Raw genomic sequence first — 17251 nt, 5'->3', positions numbered from 1 at the left:
TTAGTTACTCATCTCATCAAAGATTTAAGCTCCTACATGCGGGTATTTCTGGCATTTTGGCCCCCTCCTCTTTTTCCCTCGGAGCCACCCACCACTCGATCGCAGCCCCTGGGAGCTCCTCCAAAGTGTGATCCAATTTCGGGCCTGCAGGCGGTTCCGTATTCCAGTTGCAGGAGTCGGTGTCAGCCCCAATGGGCTTCATAGCTGGGGCCATCCAGGGGCTGGAATGCAAGGTTGCTCCCCTCTAGGGGGTCCTGACCGTATCAGCACGGGGCAGACGGCACGGAGCACTTCTCTCACAGGGGCCGCTGTCTCCGGATCTGTAAGATGACGGCGGCTGGATCCGTGTGCCCCCTGCGCCATTTTGCCCTGCAGCAGATGCTCCTCCTGGGGGGTCCTTTAGACCTGCACATGGAGTGCTGAGTTTCCTGGCTGTGAGGAGGGGGGTTCCTAGCTAAAGCTGGAGACAAGCAGGTGGGATGTCCTTCGTGTGTCTCCTTCCAGTACACGGCATGGAACATTGCAAATGTGTGTAATTTGAAAAGTGGAAAGGAAAGGAAAGGGAAAAAGAGCCCCGTAGCAAGGCGGGCCTTCTTAATTCAGCTTTCGGGGGAGTTTTTCGGCGCTCGGTGGGGATGATCAGGCCGGGGCGCCTCTGTGTGTTCCAGGAATCAGAAGCACCAAGGAGGAGAACGGGAAGGTGTTCAGCATCACCAGCGTGGTGCGCTTCCGAGTGGAACGCAAGGACCACAGCGGCATCGTGACGTGCGAGGCCACGCACCCGGCGCTGCACGGGCAGCGGAAGCAGACGCAGTACGTGCTAGATGTGCAGTGTAAGTGACCTCGGGGGCCGCGCTGGCGGGGCAGGAGCGGTGGACGGGCGCTGGACGCGTCGCGGGGGGGCCGAGGCGCAGTGCCAGGTTGCGTTCCGCGGGACACTCCCCGCCTCTCGAATGGGCTGGCCAAAGGTTGCCCCTGGGCCACTGCGTGCACCTGCAGGGAAGGAGGCCCTGCGAGGAGATGTGACTCTGCGGGTGATGCTGGCGGCCCGGCGGCTCTTCTCGGCCGGAGAGGGGCTGTGGCTCCGTGGAAGAGCCCCCGCCTCGCACGCCAAGGGTCTCTGGCTCCATCCTCGGCATCTCAGGCAGGGCTGGAACATTCCTGGCCGAAGCCTCCCGCAGAGCCGCAGTTCGGCCGGAAGGAGCAGCGAGCTGACTCAGCGCGAGGCAGCTGCTTCCATACCGGTGGCCGGCCGGCCCTTTCCGTGTGCCCCACAGCCCAGTTCTCCAGCCAAGCCGGCTGTCGTGCCGAGAGGGGCAGAGGCCAAGGAGAGCCACACTCCTGGGAAACGTGTGCCGTTCCAGATGTTAGTGGCCTGCACCTCCCCTAGGCCCTGCTTAGTGTGAGGGATGGTGGAGAACATCTGGATGGCTGCACAGTCCCCGTCCCTGCTCTGCACAGGGAGGCTTAATGAGAAGCTTGCCTTCCGAATCGCTGCAGCTACTTCATCCTGTGTGGTACATGCCACAGCGCTGAGCATTCCCCCGTGTTGCTGATAATTATCAGTTTGTGATTATACACTGCTTTATTTGACTGTTGTTTGCTTAGCATTAAGAACAGCAGTTGAACAGCAATGGATTTTTTATTTATTTGGAAATATTTGTATCCCGCCTTTTTGCCTGCCAGTTGGTTCCCCAAGGAAGCTGAAAGGAGTGAAAACTAATGCAGGATAAACATAATAAGTTTTTTTTGTGTGGGCAATGAAATCTCCGAGGGGACAGAGATGTAAAAAGGCCGTTCCCCAGCCTTTAGTTTAGGAATCTTGCCAGTAAATAAATAAAAAATAAATAAATGGCCACTGCACATAGTAAAACTGGCATGTGAGAGAGAAACTGAACTCCCTCTTTTCTCTGATGTGCTGGTTTTATTACATAATGAAAGGGAATCTCTCTTGCTCTCTTCCTCGCTTTCTCTCTCTCTCTCCCCCCGCCCTTCACACATGCATGCAAGCATGGATAGCATGGCCCCAAATTCAAAACATAAGAGCCCAAGAACAGTGCAAGGATCAGACCAGCCCATTCAGCCCACTTAATGTGCCGTCCGGCTTAGCCAGGATCCCCTGGAAGGAGCGCCAGCAGCACGTGCAGGTGGCAGCCCCGTCTCAGCCGTGGGCGCGCAGAAGCGGGCTGCCTCTGATCCTGGCGGCAGTGCTGGGACAGCTGTCCGCCGATCGCCTTATCCTCTGTTCTACCCTGCAGTGCAGTTCTCAGCCAACCTGCCTCCCCCCGAGAAAAGCCCCCTGGAGTCGCTCCTCCTTCCCTACCTGCCTGCTTGCTCGGGCCCAGGTGCCCTTTGCCGGCTTCCTGCCTTCCCAGCAAGCAGGTGGCGGCAGCGATGAAAAGCAGAACGAGCAGCTGGTGGCAAAGCGAGCGAGAAGACCCACCGTGCCGGGTCATGCAAGAGGGCCTGTTTCCCCCTCGCGATCGTGCGAAAGCAGTTGCTAAGAGAAAGGGTCCGTGAGGGATGCCGGCCCGAAGAGCCCTGGAAAACAAGGCACTGACTCCCGCTCTTGGGTCTGCCTGGATTTCTGCCTCTGGAGTATTACATTTTACATAACGGAGCACAGAGAGAGCAGGCTCTCCGACAGACTCGTTCCATTTAAGATTTCAGTCCTGAGGAATGCATATAGTTGGGTAGCGACCGTAGCTTTTTATTCATCTCATGTTTACTTTCTGTTCCTGGTTAATAAAAAGATACACAGGGAAATAGTCCCAGGATTCCTTCCGAATCCAAGTCACTGCTTTGCTATTCTAGAGCGGTGACCCTTAGGAAGGAAAAGACGGCAAAGTTATACACACACAAGCTGAATTATTTAAAACCTTAACTTTCAGATTGTGATTGCTCATGTCTCCGAAGGAAGCGTGTTGTTTTTATGGGGTTGCAAATTACCCTCCCTCGCTCGAGAAGTAAAGTTGTTTGTTTGCAGGCTGCTCTGTGGCATCCCGTTGATTCTGTCTCTCTCTGCCCTGTCTCCCCAGACTCGCCCACCGCAAGGATCCATCCACCCCAGGGGGTGATGCGGGAAGGAGACACTTTGGTCCTGACTTGTGCCGTCAACGGCAACCCACTGTGAGTACTTCCGCAGGACGGGGAAAAGCATAATTAGAACGGTTGGTTGGTGGGAGCGGGAGACATTTCGCATCGGGTTCCTTGCAGATCCTGAGATCTATTTTTGTTGCTTCGCTTTGAAGGGCAGCATATGATCATGGCTGTCTGCATCCTCCCCTCTAACAAGAGCTATGAATTAAAAGTACAAATTTGGCACCAGGAAAAGCGAAATTTTGTAATCCAAACAAAAGCTGCAGATCAGATGTTTTTCCATGGTTTTCATGTTGAATGTACTGATTATTTGACTGCATTGGGATCCATCTTTGTAATTCTAAAAATGATTGTGCCTTTATGCAACCATCATCCACTGAGACCCTCCTCTGAGGGCGGTTAGAGGATGGCACATCCTTCCTAGTGGTGGCCCCATGATTGTGGAACACTCTCCCCAGTAAAACCTGCCCGGTGCCAACATTGTCATCCTTTCAGCAGTGGGTTAAAATTTTCCATTTACTCCCAGGTGTTGGATGGCACATGGAAAGGACTTTCAAAGGGTCCAGAGTAGACTTGGCTGGCTGTTTAAAAATAGGTGTTACATTTTTACATGGTTTTGTATTATGGTGCCACATTGCAAAAACCCCGGGGAAATTGCGGGAAGATGGGAGTGGGGAAGATGAAGAGCCTGACACTCGCTGTGCCTGCTTGCACTTAAGCACAGAGGCATTTGAACCGCAGCGCAGGGCCCAGTTCCCAAGGGGACTAACCTGTGGGGAAACCCAGCCCCTTATCACTGGGTTGCTCCAGCCCTGGATGGAGCCTCCCTCAGCCACCCTGAGTGCTAATTTTTGGTTGAAAGGTGAAGAAGAGTAATAAGTCTTCACACACCTTCCCCTCATTGCTCTTGTGTGTGTGTGTGTTTTTTTTTTTAAATCCTGGGGGAAAGAGAGAGAAAGGATGGCAGCAAGTGGACAGCTGAGGGTGTGGGTGTTCAAGCGGAGTGGTGTCTGCTCCACTTCTCCTTTCAACAGCTTGAGCAGAGGTTAGATTTCTTGAATTTCAGAATTCACCTGCTTGAATTCTTGCTCCCGTGCTTGATGTGTGCTGCATCGTAGAATGGGGACGGGCAGCCGTTAGCCTTGCAGGATCTTTGTCATTCCTTGTTCGCTACCTCCTGGAGGTCTGTCCGTTGAAGCCAGGTGCAAAATGGCTTTGGGGGCAGAGCCAGGTGTGTCATGCAAGTTTGGGGCAGCGGGGAGTAGAACCAGTTTCCTGTTGCATCCAAAGAGTGATACCCTGGGGTGGCCCACATACAAAACTCCAAATCTACATCTGAATGACTTCTGTTCATGGGTTCTGTCAGCCCAGTTTGGGGTTCGGTGCCTCTCTGTTACTGCTAAAGAACCGTGAGCTGGAATGCTTACTGAACCTGTACAAATCCCTACAGCAAAATGTCCTTTAAAATGGTTTATTTAATCAATCGATCAATCGATCAATCAGTCCTTACACTGCTTACTGTATCCGAGCAAGCATCACAAAGTGATTTACAATACAAGATGAAGATACAAAGCACCCTTCGTTAAAACGTTTAAATCAGAAAATGCACAAAGCCTTCTGAGTTAAAACATTTAACTCCCACCTGCCCCCCAAACAACTGCCAAAGTAGATCTCGCGCTGGCCCTGGACCAGCCTTTCTTCCAGTGACGGGGCGTGTGGTGCGCAGGCAGGAACGAGATGACAGTTTGCTCGGAGAGTGACAGTTTGGAAGAGGAATTGCCGCTTGTGGCCGCACACCACATCCCACTTCCAGGAACCAGGCTTGGCTGTAATTTCCAAAGACGGGCGAAACCTGCTTGCCCAAGGGCAGCCCTCGACCAAAGGGAGCTGCCCGACTCTGGGAAGGAAAGCCTCGCCCGTGTGCCCCAGAAGTGGGTCTGTCGTCAGCCACAGTCCTTGCACTGAACGGATGCGAAGGAGAAGAGGGGTCTAATTCTGAGGACGCGTGTTGGGCCAGGGGGCATCTGGCAGCCCCTCTTCCTCTCATCGCGGCCGCCGCCGCCCCCTTACGGGCCCAGCTCCTCGAGACAAGAGTCCCCGGCCCCGTCCTCTGCCGGTTGCGTCTCTCGGCCCTGCCGGCTGGGCAGATTGTCCTTGCTCGCTCTACCTCTCTCCCTGACGGATGGATACAATTCCCGAGCGGAGTTATTACCCGAGCGCCCCTTGATCCAGCGGCCCGGCGTCGTGCGCCATCCATCACCCGTACTGGCAGCGCCGGCTGAAAATAACCTTGAAGGGAAGGGAGCTGTCGCCGTGACGGGAAGGCAGGGAGGGCGCCATGCCGCCCGTGCGACCAGCAGAGGGCGCCAGAGACGGGGGCCGGGGGCAGAGGGAGAGGGCTCACCCCGGCCGGCCTTTTTGTCCCCAGCCCCACGGATATCAAGTGGAGCCGAGCAAACGACTCGTTGCCTGAGCGGGCCCTGATCGAGGGCGAGGTGCTGACCATCTCCAGCCTCAGCATGCTGGACAACGGCACCTACTCCTGCCAGGTGGCCAACAAGCATGGCCGCTCGTCGGACCAGTACGTGCTGGTGGTTTACGGTAAGCAAGCCTGGCCCGCCGGCGCTCTGCGGCATCCGCGCTCGGCTCTGCCTGTGCCCCGGCGCCGCTCGTGGCTCCCCCTGCAGCCCTGTGGCCGCTCTGCTCCCGAGGACGCTCGCCGTCCCAGCCGTGCACTGCAAGGAGCGGGCAGGCAAGCCAGTGTTTCTGGACTGCCCCACTGTGGAACAGTGGAGTGCCCCACACGTCCCCTGCCCCTCAGAATAAAACTCCTGCACATGCAGTCCTAGAGTAGCAGCGTCAGAAGGGGCCCGAGGGCCATCAGGTGCACCCCACTGCGCAGTGCAGGACTCCCACTCAAACCACCCCTCAGTGGCTGCCCCCTGCCTCCTGACTGCCCCCAGGGTGGGGGAGCCCAGACCCCCCCCCCCCCAGGGCATGGGGTTGCCTGGGAAAACCGACAGGACATAGAAAATGCTCGGCTAAAACCTTTCCTACATTCAGGTGGACATTCCATCATGGTCGCTCTCGGTCATGGATTGTGCCACCTGGGCCACATCCGCCCCGCACTGTCCAGACTGGATGGTTCACGTTGAGCCCCTGCAGCTTGGGCACCGCCCATCTTTTGGGTCACAGGCTCCAGGGAGGGCTAGGAAAGAAGCCCCGTGGATGGCAGCTCCTTCTGGGGCCCCTGCTAAGCAAGAAGCGGCTTGCTTTCCTCCTGCCAGGAGGGGAGCCATAAACAGGCCAGGCCGAGCCCCTTCACGCACTAGGCCTTTGTCTCTTGCAGACCCCGGGGCTATCGTGGAGGCCCAGACTTCGGTGCCCTACGCCATCGTCGGGGGCATCCTGGCGCTGCTGGTCTTCCTCGTCATCTGTGTGCTGATAGTCATGGTGTGGTGCTCCATTCGGCAGAAAGGTCAGCGGCTGGACCCGCCAGCGGCAGGGCGCGGGCACAAGGGAGAGGCCCGGGGCGGCTGGCAGGGCGTCTCTGGCTAGAAACAGGAACGCCGCGTCCCTCACCGTGGCACTGAATTCTTGAGCAGCCTGGCTTTTCTTCCCTCAGGTTGTAGGCGTGTGTTTCTAAAAAGCCTGTTTCCACTTCTGGGTTGAAATGAGAGGCGGGCGGCTGGGAAGCCTTGGGGTGAAGCCTTGGGGGTGACACTTGAGGGGAGCTTGTCCCCGCAGCCAGCCTGTGTCTTTCCCCAAGTCTCCCCTTAGGACGGGAGCGGAAGGACTTCACAGGCCCCGCTGGTCACTCGGTGCTGGTGCAAGCGCTGGGGACGGGGCTCCTGCTCAGTCCTCTGGATGAACCGCCTGCTCCTCGCTGCCTCCTCCTCACTCTGTTTATTTACAGCCACTGTGAATCTTTTCAGAGGCGCAGCGTGCCAGAAGGTAGGAGCCCTGGATCGGGGCTTGGCGATGCCAGTCCTCCCTCGGAACTGATGCTCCCGGGGTGACTTTGGGCCCGTCGTGGAATCTCAGCTCACCCTGCCTCACACAACTGTTGTTCAGAGGATGAGGCAGGAGGTGTGTAAGCTGCCTTGCCTTCCTTGCAGGAAAAGTGTGGTATATAAATATTGATTGATCTGAGCTCCGTCCGACCTTTCTTCTTTTCAATACAGCAAAGTGGCTTGCATAATTTTCTTCCTCCTGCTCTCAGTCTTATCCCCACGACAACAACCCTGTGAGGTAGGCTGGGCTGAGAGTCTGTGGCTGGCCAGAGGTCACCCAGTGGGCTCCGTGGCCGAGCGGGGACTAGAACCCAGATCGCCAGAGTCCCGGTCCTGTGCTCTTAACCAGCACTCCACACCGGCCACCTAAACATATAAGTTACAGAAGATGGCTTTGGGGGAAGTTCTGCTTTTAACGACCCTACGGTGCTTCCACAGGGCTTATAGCCTGGGTGTCTTTTCGCCCTTCCGGGGAGCCCCTCTTCTGCGCTTCGGAATCATAGTTCTTGCTTGCAGTGCCTTGGCAAGACTCAACAGGCCTATAGAATGACACAAGGTTTCCCAGTCTAGAAGCGCTCCTGCGTCTGCGTCTGCAGGCATCACGGACGCTCTCGACCCTGAAAGCGCATGCCGTGAGCAAGAGCGAGAGCAAGGTCTGCCAGTGCCTCCTTGGCTCTCTCCGTCCCTCTCAGTGGAATAATTTTCCATTGTTCCCATGGAGCTCACGGGGATGATTCTGGATATGGCAGCATTCAAGAGCCCAGGGCTGGTGGGTCCGGCGTGCTAGTGAAAGGCCTGCCGACAGATGGGGGGGGGGGGGGGGGTACAGAGCCCCACGCTTCCCTCATTCCAGGAGGGAGTGGGGAAAGAAGGAAGTGCTCCTGGTCTGCCTCTACGGGCTCCTGGGTCAGCCGAGGGCCCGGTTCGGCCCCCGTGGCCCTGCGGATTGCAGCCCGCTGACCTGGGTGCCCTGTGGGAGCCATGGGGCACCCGGCTTGCTCCTGGGGTTTGTTCTCGGTCGCGGGAGAGGGTGTGGGAGCTGGCTTTGCGCTGACCGGCTGTGCACCGGAGTGGCTCCGGCTCCAGCTGGGTGGCGAGAACACATTTGTGGGTCGATGGTGTGTGTGCAAGGAGTGGGGACGGGTTTCTTCTGGGGGGCTCGGTGCCCGCTCCCCGTTTATGCCCCCCGCTCTGTTTTTTTTCACAGGCTCCTACCTGACGCATGAGGCCAGTGGTCTGGATGAACACGGGGAAGCCCGCGAGGCCTTTCTTAACGGTGGCGATGGCCATAAACGCAAGGAAGAGTTCTTCATCTAAGCCTGGGGGGGAGCGGGGGGAGCGGGGAGCGGGAATGGGAGCGGGAAGGGGGTTTGGGGGCGGAATGTTGGGGGACGCGGAGGGGGAGCGCCGATCGGAGGAGAGGTTGACAGGAGAAGCTGCCGCTCTGGCTGGGGTGGGGGAGGGATGGATACGAAAAACCGGACAAAAACGAAGCAAACATGCTCGAAAGAATACAAACTCCATTGTATGAAGAACGACACCCGGCTGCCACTTCCTCGGTTTTGTTTTGGAAACCGATGACTTGAGCGCTGCCCCAGCCACGAAGCTCCTGCCATGCACCCCCACCTCGCGCTCGCGTCGGAGTCGGATCCCGAGAAATCTGGGGAGGGTGAATGTGCGCACGGCTCTGCGTCGGTGGAACGGCCACCCCCGTTTCCCTTGGGGAGCGGCAGAGCAGCGGGGGGGTGGGTCTCTTTGTAAATAGCCTGGCAGTGGCCCTGTGGGAGGGGGGGAGCCGGGAGTCGCTGGCGGACCACCGCTGCGATGATCGCGGGGGGCTGGTAGGTGCGTGGCGGGGAACAGCTTTGCGGGAAAGGGCCGACCCTCGGAGCCGCTGTGGCTTGTTAGCCTCGGGTTTTCTCAGATATTAGCACTGAGTCTCGAAATATCTGGGGAAGGAGATGGGGCTAGCAATTTTGCTCCAGGGAGCAGCCCTCCCCAAGGGCTGGCTGGGAGACGGTGGGGCGGGCGGGACGGTGTGCCAGGCGGGACCCCTCAGGTCTGTTTCCAGCGTTCAGGAGGGAGCCAAATGGGGCAAGCTACGTGTCCGGGGCGCTGAGGCCGCGAGTCCCCGGGGCGTCCCGAGTTCTCTTTGGGGCGCCCGCTGCGGCACCCCTTCAGCCGTGTGACCCCCCCCCCCCGTGAGGCCGGGCCATGCCAGCCGCGTTGGGCCTTAAGAAGCAGGTTGGATTCTCTTTATTTTTTTCCTTGAAAGCCATGATGGTGAGGGGAGGGGGGAGGGGAGGGGGGAGCGGAAGGGGTCTGTGTCTGTCTGTGTCCTTGTTACGTGACGTGCTCAGCCAGGGCAGGGGTGGGGGCGCCGAGACCATCAGAGCGTCTGGCCCCCGTCCCGCGCGTGCGGTTTGCCTGGCCCAAGGCCCCGTGTCCGTGGAGGGGGGAGGCCATCCTGGGTGCCTCTGCGGAGCCAGACCGGCCAGTGCAGGTGGCCTGGGGGGGTGTCCCCTCGTCCTCGCTCCCGTTGCGCAGGTGGTAATGTTACACCATCCCATCCTGTCCCCAGCGCCTGATCAAAGCACCCTGGGGGTCGCTCACCCACCCCGGCCCTCCTTCCTTTCTGCTCAGTTGCCCCCAGATGCCACGGGGGGGGGGATTTCCCCAGAGGGCAGAAGAGGCGGCTCAGCAATACGCACCCCTCACTCAGCCCCCCTTTTGATCCTCTCTGGATGACCTTCGCCTCCCGAGATGCCTCCATCGCAACATCTGGAAAAGCAGCCGCTGTCGTGAATGGCAGCTGCCCTGCACAGCTGGGGACAGACGGCCCCGGGCAGCTGCTGAGGGGGTATCGGAGGGACTCACGCTGCCCCAGAGGAACCAGCTCCCCCACCCTCGGCCCCCCGGCTCTTTCTGACCTCTCCAGCTTCTCCCATTTGTGCCAGTCGGTGCCCACTTCTCACCCCCTCCATGCCCCCCCTTCTGAAATCTCCAAGCCCGTTCCCTCCGTCTTTCGTCTGGGGAAAAAAGAAACCCGACAAAACAGAAGGAAGAAACTGACGTGTGATTCTGTGTCCGTCTCTGGCTCGCCGTTTTTATTTTATATTGTTTGTGTCTTGGAAGGGGAGATTAAAAAAATGGAAAATATAATAATTAATATATAACTGGGGGTCGGGAGTGTGCGGGGGACTTGTTCCTCTGCAGCCCGAGACTGTTTCCCCGGTGCCCGAAAGTTAATATATATGTAAATATCTATGTCTGCCTTTTAACCACCTTTGATACTTCAATAAATCCCCCTGATTAATTCTTTTAACACCAGTGGTTGTGGGATCCTTTTTCATGAGTCCCTGCTGGGTCGTGGAGCACCATCAGCTCCAACACATTTGGGGCCGGGGGGTCTTAGCTCTCTGCCCTCTACTCCCAGTGAAGGGATAAAGTACAGAAAGTAGCAGCTACCCGAAGAGGGGACCTAAACAAAAGCTTGGGGTGGGGGGAGTTATATGCCACCCTTCAAGCCCCAGAAACTGCAGCGACTGGGCGTCAAGGCTGCTTTCTCACATGGGGGGGGTGCAGTTGGAACTGATGGGGCTTAAACCCCTTCAAGGTAATCCTGAGTCCTTTGCATCACGCTATCTGTAGCAAATACTCTCTTTCCACCCTCAGAACGTCCTTGCAAAGCAAGCCATGGAAAGGGGGGCCAAGAACAGGCACGAGCTGCTGGTCGACTCTGGAGAGCGCACATCCATCTCGGTGCGGAGTGTACTGGGTTCCTTCAAAAGGTTGCTGCTGTTCCCATTTCACAGGTGGGAGAATTGAGTCAGAGTGCACAGCTTGTCCGGGACTGTGCCAGTGCCTGCACCGGAGTGTGTCTTGCGCTCTTACGCCAAGGTGAATCACGGTTGGAAGGGGCCTGGAAGGCCATCCGGTCCCACCCCCTGTTCAATGCACAGGTCAAGGTTCCCTTCCAAACACTAACCAGGCCTGCTTAGCTTCCAAGATGAGGCAGGATGAGGCACTTCAGGCTATATGGAAGCTCAATCCCATTCTGGCCTTGCAGTGGTGCCCATTTGGATCCCACCGGTCCTTTGAGGAGCTCAAGGAAGGCTCCCTTTTCCTCCTTCCCCTGCCCCTCACACGAGTTCGGTGGAAAGACAAGGGCTGCTTCCGCCTGCCCAGAGAGCTTCATGGCTGAGCAGGAATTTAAAACCTGCAATCCCTAAAGCAGCATTTGCGCCCAGGATTGGTCTGGGTCTGCCTCCTTGCGACAGGTCTCACCTGCGCCCCCCCCCCCCCCCGGAAACGTTCTCGCCTCCTGCGGGCATCCATGCCGCCCTCTGCTCCATTCGCACTCTTTTGCAGGGCCCATTTTAAGTCAGAAGCCCTTAATAAATGCGCCAAGCCCCCATTTCTACCGTACGAGCAGCCAGTATTCCAGCGCCTTTGCATATTTCCTGCTTCCCTTCCATTTCTCTCCTTCGCTCTCACTTTTATTACTCCACCGGGTCTCTGTACACGTCCCCATCTGTCATTCTGTACAAAACTCTCTTCTCGTGGAAAACATTTCAACTGGGAGCTACCAGTAAAAATATTTTAAAACAATCGCAGGATTGGGGAGGGGGCGGAATTTAATGTTCAACCAAATGGCATAAATTCCAGGTTTGCAGCTCTTTTCACTTGTGCTGTTCAAGTAGCTAGAGCGATGATCCCTGTAAAGGCAGCAGAACCAACAGCTCTGGTGTGCGCCCAAGTTCGTGATCTCTGGCATAAACTTCGCCTCCCTGGCCAGAGTCAGCCTAGAAGCCCTTCCGCAGGGTGTCCTCCATTTGGATTGCAGCTTCTCTTCTGTGTTCACCTTTCTGGATACCTCATAGGTCGTTTCTCTGACTGGCATAATATCCATGCTTTGTGGTGGAGGCAGATAAGCATTCTAGTGCAGCGAAAGCTTGCCGCATTGTGAGGGGTTTCTTTAGACAGCAAGTGAGTGCCCACATCGCCTCCGTTGTTCTCCTTGTAATGGCAACTGCATTTCAGTAGAGCTGCGGTTTTATTTACCCACAATGCCCTTATGGAGTGTCACTCGGTCATTATGGGAAATTTCAAGGGCCACATCCAGTGGTGAGAGGCCACCATGTGGAATGCAGTGGGGGATGATATGGCCGGACCCAGCCACCTGGGGCTGAATGGGGGGTGGGAATGTGCTTTAAAGGGGCAAGGAGCAGGAGAGGAGTTAGCTGTTGTTGAGTGTTGCTGGGGCCCTGAGCTACCAGAGGCAGTCTGAGGACGTGACATGCTCACACAGGGCCAGAAGACCATAAAAGCTGATGGGCTCTGAGTTCAGGTTCCCTTCCCTATATAGTCAAGGCTGTGGTTTTCCCAGTTGCAATGTATGGCTGTGAAGGTTGGACCATAAGGAAGGCTGAGCGTCGAAACTGAGGACTTTGAATTGTGGTGCTGGCGGAGACTCCTGCGAGTCCCTTGGACCGCAAGGCGATCAAACCGGTCAGTCCTAGAGGAGATCAGCCCTGACTGCTCTTTAGAAGGCCAGATCCTGAAGATGAAACTCAAATACTTTGGCCCCCTAATGAGAAGGAAGGACTCCCTGGAGAAGAGCCTGATGCTGGGAATGATTGCTAGCAAAAGGAGAAGGGGACGGCAGAGGATGAGGTGGCTGGATGGAGCCACTGGGGTAGTGGCTGTGAGCTTGGGTGGACTCCGGGGGAAGGTGGAGGACAGGAGGGCCTGGAGGAATGTTGTCCGTGGGGTTGTGATGGGTTGGACATGACTTGGCAACTAACAACAACCCTTCCCTAAAATGAGAAGCCTTGGAAGGTGGCAGATGTACATCCAAACTGCTTCATTCCAACATGTTTACCTCTGCTGCTGCCCTTTAGCCTCTCTCTTATGTTGCAGATCACGTTAATGAGCCCTTAAGTAAAACCGCAGTGAAGATGCCCAGGAATTCAATGGTCCCAGTGCACTCAGTAGCAGGCAAGTGTCGCCCAGCCGGGACTTCATTGGCTTCTAATAGGATCAGCCACTTTCTCCTGCCCCAGCTTGGTAAAAGCATTAACCGAAGAGTGAGTTTAATAGGGAGCAGGCATGACATGAGGGGATGTGGAAGGGGGAGCAAGAAGAAGGGCTGGCTTTCCCAAGAAAAGGAAGTTGCCCCTTATACTAGTTTACCGCCCTTGGGCTGGTCTTCCACCTGCCCCTGGAAGACCTCTGGCCCATCCTAGCTGACATTCCAGGTCTTATCTCTCCATCCCTATTAATCTCTATTAATCTACACAATGGGCCCATGTAGCTTTTTCTCCTTTCTCGACCCTCTTCAAGGAGGTGGTGGAGTCCCAAGCTGGCTTTGCTGCTTGCTCCCCTTCCCCAGTCAAGGAAAGGGAGCATCGAAGCTGACCGTCCACAGCTCCCTGGCTGCCCCAGCTCCTCCCCTCCAAAAACACAGAACCGTCCTGCAGGTGAGGGGAGGCAACCTGGAGAGCTGGAGGCATCCTGCGGGCTGGAGGTCTGGATGGCCAGGCGGAAGTATTTCATTTGTACTGCACCTTTCCATGGGGCGACTGGCTCACATGCCTTCAGATGGCCTCCTGGTGGGATTCTTCATCACACCATTTGGGGCCTGACATTTTATCTCACAGTTTAGGTGAACCCGTCGCCGTCTTTCAGGCACACACCGTGTCGGTGTACGGTCTGAAAACTCCGTCTTCTCCGATGGCCTTTGAGTAGCCACCTGCCTGTGGTTGTTTCCCGGGCCCTGGCCCCGTGCTGCTCCTCTGGCCCGGCTGGATCAAGCCACTGGGCCCATCTGTTCTGGCTCGTGCGCATGATGGCGACTGCCAGCGCGAAGATGGATGGTGCAGCTTGCTGGGCCAGTGCGCGCGCCTAGGAATCAAATTCTCCTTAATGGCCCTCATCTCGCTCATTAAAAGGTGAGTATCTTTCCTGGCCTTTTGGTCCTGGGCTTCACTGGACGCCTAATCCAATCAGCTGGCAACCCTTGTCAGTACATTAACGAAGCAGTGAGTTAACCCCCAAAGGGGATGCTGAAGGATGGGAAAGCGAAGAAAGAAAGGGCTTGTTTTCTAAGCAAGGCGCTGGGCTCACGCGTGCAAGGACATTACTTTTCTCTGCTTCGGAAGCTGCCTCATCAACTTGCGTGTGACCACCTGCTGTGGCAGGTGAGGGTGAGACACGTGCTTCTTAGCATCACTGCGGACTGTGCCAGAGGCCTCGGCTGAAACAAGGCTCCAAATGACCCCCCCACACCCCCCACTACAACATAACCAGGAGCCCTGTGCAGAAGGAAGCAGGGGTTTTTTCCAGCAGGCTTTTGCCATGGACTGGGGGAGCTGCACGGCAGATGCTGGCAAAAGCACTGAAGAGCAGCAGATTGCGGGAGACCTCCTGCTCCTCCCTTCCAGGCTGTGTCACGAGCAATTGTGCAATTGGAACCGCAACTGGCTGCTGCACTTTCATTGATCTTTTCGCGGAGAGAGGCACCTTGGAGCGGCGCGCTCGGCAGAGGAGGCAGGTCCCTGCCCCAGAGAACTAGCAAATTGAATCCAGACATCAGCACAAGGCAGAAGCAGATGAATGGGGATAAGTGCCGTTCCATGTACTTCTGGCTTCGTATTGGCAGGTTGGAAATGAGGGCTGAAGAGCCGAGGTCAAAGGCTTCCTGAAAGAGGCAGGGGGTGGAGTGGCTTTCGAAGGCGGGGAGGCAGAGGCGATGGCAAGAGAAAGGGCTGAGGCATCGGGGGGGGGGCAGCGAGTTAAGCAAAGGGGGAGTAGGAGCAAAGATCACAGGCAAAGGCTTGTTAAGCTGGGACACCATCAATCTCCCCCTCTGTTTTGGGGTGTGTGTGTGTGTGGAGGGAGGTCCATCTGACTCGGTAAGACTTCATTCATGCAACACACCAATTACACGCAATTACATACCTAAAGACATGCACAAGTGCTTCAAGTGGAGGGTTGCATTTTCCACAGAGGGAGGCAGGCCCCGGTTAGGTTCCGGACATCCCCACTGGGCCGGCTCGTGGTGCAGGGAGCGCTTTTTCTTTCTGGTTCATGCGCCCAAGTGCCAAATGTGGTGAAGCTCAGCTGGGTGAAGCACCGAGAGAAAAGGGCACACGGCCCCCCTGGGCCTGAACCTCAGCTAGAGGCTGCCAGCCTTCTCCGCTAGCCTTTCAAGGTAAGCCTGCTCATGTTTAACCAACCAAAACTCCCCTCTAATCTACTCTGCTGTTTTTCTCCCCGCTAGGCAAGCTGAAGTGCTACTGGTCAAGAAGGGCACTGCACGTTGTGCCTTTCAAAGCCAGGTCCACGCCCCCAAATCCCAAGGCGAGGGCATGGCGTTTGGGCAAAGGTGAGGGCTTTGGGTCCAAGTCATAGATGCCATCATAGCCGTTAGCCTCTCTGGGAAGGGGATGCCTCCTGGTTGAAATCAGCCATGGGTTACCCAGCAATACAGACATCATTTGCGATTTGACCTGCATCCAATTAATCATCTTCCCACCAGCCACTCTTTTGTTTCAGTATTGGGAGGGGGCAGGCCCCCTTCCCCCACCCCCATTTCAAGCTACATGTAATTATTCTTCAGGGGCACGTCTCCCTCGTTTGGATGATGTAGCTACAACCTCTTAAAATGCATTGCACTTTTGCAATCTAATCTTGAATACATCCAAGAGAAAATTGAGCCGTGCTGTCAATCTCTCCTTCCCCCCTGCCGGAATCTGTACTCCTCCACTCCTTGAAAGTTTAAATTGTGCCCTTTGGGGGGAAGGAATTGGGCTGTGCTGATTTTTTAAAAAAAGCATGCAGATGCAGCAAAGAAAAAAGGTTTGCTGATTGTGTTTCTGCTTGTCATACTGCTGTCAAAAGCACCAGCGTGCTACCAGATAGAAGAAAACATCTGGCTACATTAGCTACAGAAATCGACTCCATCCCACTTGCTGCTGCAGCCAAAGTTCTTCCTCTGCAACATTCTGCCCTAAATCGCAGCCTAGATCTGTCTCAGCACCCAGTCTGCCACTTAGCATCTCCGCTCTCTTTTTGCGGTTGGAAGATACTGAATTTCACGGTAGCTATCAAATTTCAGCTGCTCATAAGGCTGTACTGCATGCATTAAACCCCACATTAACTTTTACAGATCTTTACACAAACAGCTTCCCACAGGGAAGGCGGCCACCCGTCCTCTTGTTTTCTGTCCTCCCCCCACCCCACTAAAATCCACCCTCGTCAGTTTTAGCGTGCAGCTTAGGAAAATGGAGCTCTCTGAAAAAATTACGGCGAGGGAGAGCTGGAATCGCCTGAAGGGCTTGGGGATGTGCGCAACTCGAACAGAGCAAAAGGCGGAGCGAGGCATCACTCTGGAAACTGGAGAAGGCCTCAACTTACTTTCTCATACCAGCAAAGGCAGAGCATGTGTCCTCGTGTGTCTCCAGGGCAGGCAGAAAATCAGTGGGTGAAGCTAGCTTGCTTCCTTCTTTGCTCCTCAATATGGAGGGAGGCTGTCCCTGAAGAATTTCTTCCCGTCACACTGAAGGATCACACAGGCCCTGCCAGTGTTACCCGTGAATAGTGCGCTGAGTATCTTTTAGCAGAGAAAGATGATTCAAGCATTTTTATGAAGGTGGGACAAATCGCCCACAGGAGACTCGCTCCCATTCCAAATCCGTAGCGGAGGAAGGAGAGAAAGAGGGAGAGTGCGCATTCCCCTAGTTCAGGCAGTTAAAAGACTGAGCTATTTCCTTCCCAACCTGCGCTGCACAATAGTTCTATGCACAGCTTTGTCTGACTAAAGATCCCTGGTGCATCGCGGCATCTATAAAAGTTACTTTGACTACAAAGAGTGGATTGCAAGCCACCTCGTTTGGACCGGGGCAGGAGCAGACTGCGGGCCGGCATCTAACCCTCCGAGTGCCGCGCCACCCTGCCCGTTCTGTGCTCTTATCTGGGATGATGTAGGGCCGCTGGTTTGCATGATGTAGAGACGCTGCCTCTGACATATACATAGACAGAAGGGATGATGGGTTTTTTATTAGGGCTTAATATCCAACAGAGGCCTTTTATGGCTCGAGTTTCTGTAGAAGTGGGGAGCGCTGCTCGGTGCCTGT

The 17251-nt window shown here is 55.8% G+C and overlaps 1 protein-coding gene across 4 annotated transcripts in view; it reads left to right on the top strand.

The window, feature by feature from the left end:
* CADM4 (cell adhesion molecule 4) overlaps window positions 1-8450 on the top strand; it is a 98636-nt gene extending 90186 nt beyond the window's left edge. For 3 of the 4 annotated variants that reach the window (XM_044434802.1, XM_044434803.1, XM_044434801.1), the window contains 5 exons: window positions 669-833; window positions 3039-3129; window positions 5528-5700; window positions 6449-6577; window positions 8320-8450. In XM_044434802.1, the coding sequence (XP_044290737.1) occupies window positions 669-833; window positions 3039-3129; window positions 5528-5700; window positions 6449-6577; window positions 8320-8429 (668 nt within the window). In that variant the 3' untranslated portion in view covers window positions 8430-8450. Of the gene's footprint in view, window positions 1-668; window positions 834-3038; window positions 3130-5527; window positions 5701-6448; window positions 6578-7034; window positions 7189-8319 lie in introns of all 4 variants that reach the window. The other variant, XR_006415186.1, reaches the window with a different exon arrangement.
* Window positions 8451-17251: the final 8801 nt, after the last annotated feature.

This window comes from Varanus komodoensis, unplaced genomic scaffold (genome assembly GCF_004798865.1).
Source record: "Varanus komodoensis strain SLA01 unplaced genomic scaffold, ASM479886v1 scaffold29_1, whole genome shotgun sequence".
Taxonomy (NCBI): domain Eukaryota; kingdom Metazoa; phylum Chordata; class Lepidosauria; order Squamata; family Varanidae; genus Varanus; species Varanus komodoensis.
This window is presented reverse-complemented; position numbering and strand designations above follow the sequence as displayed.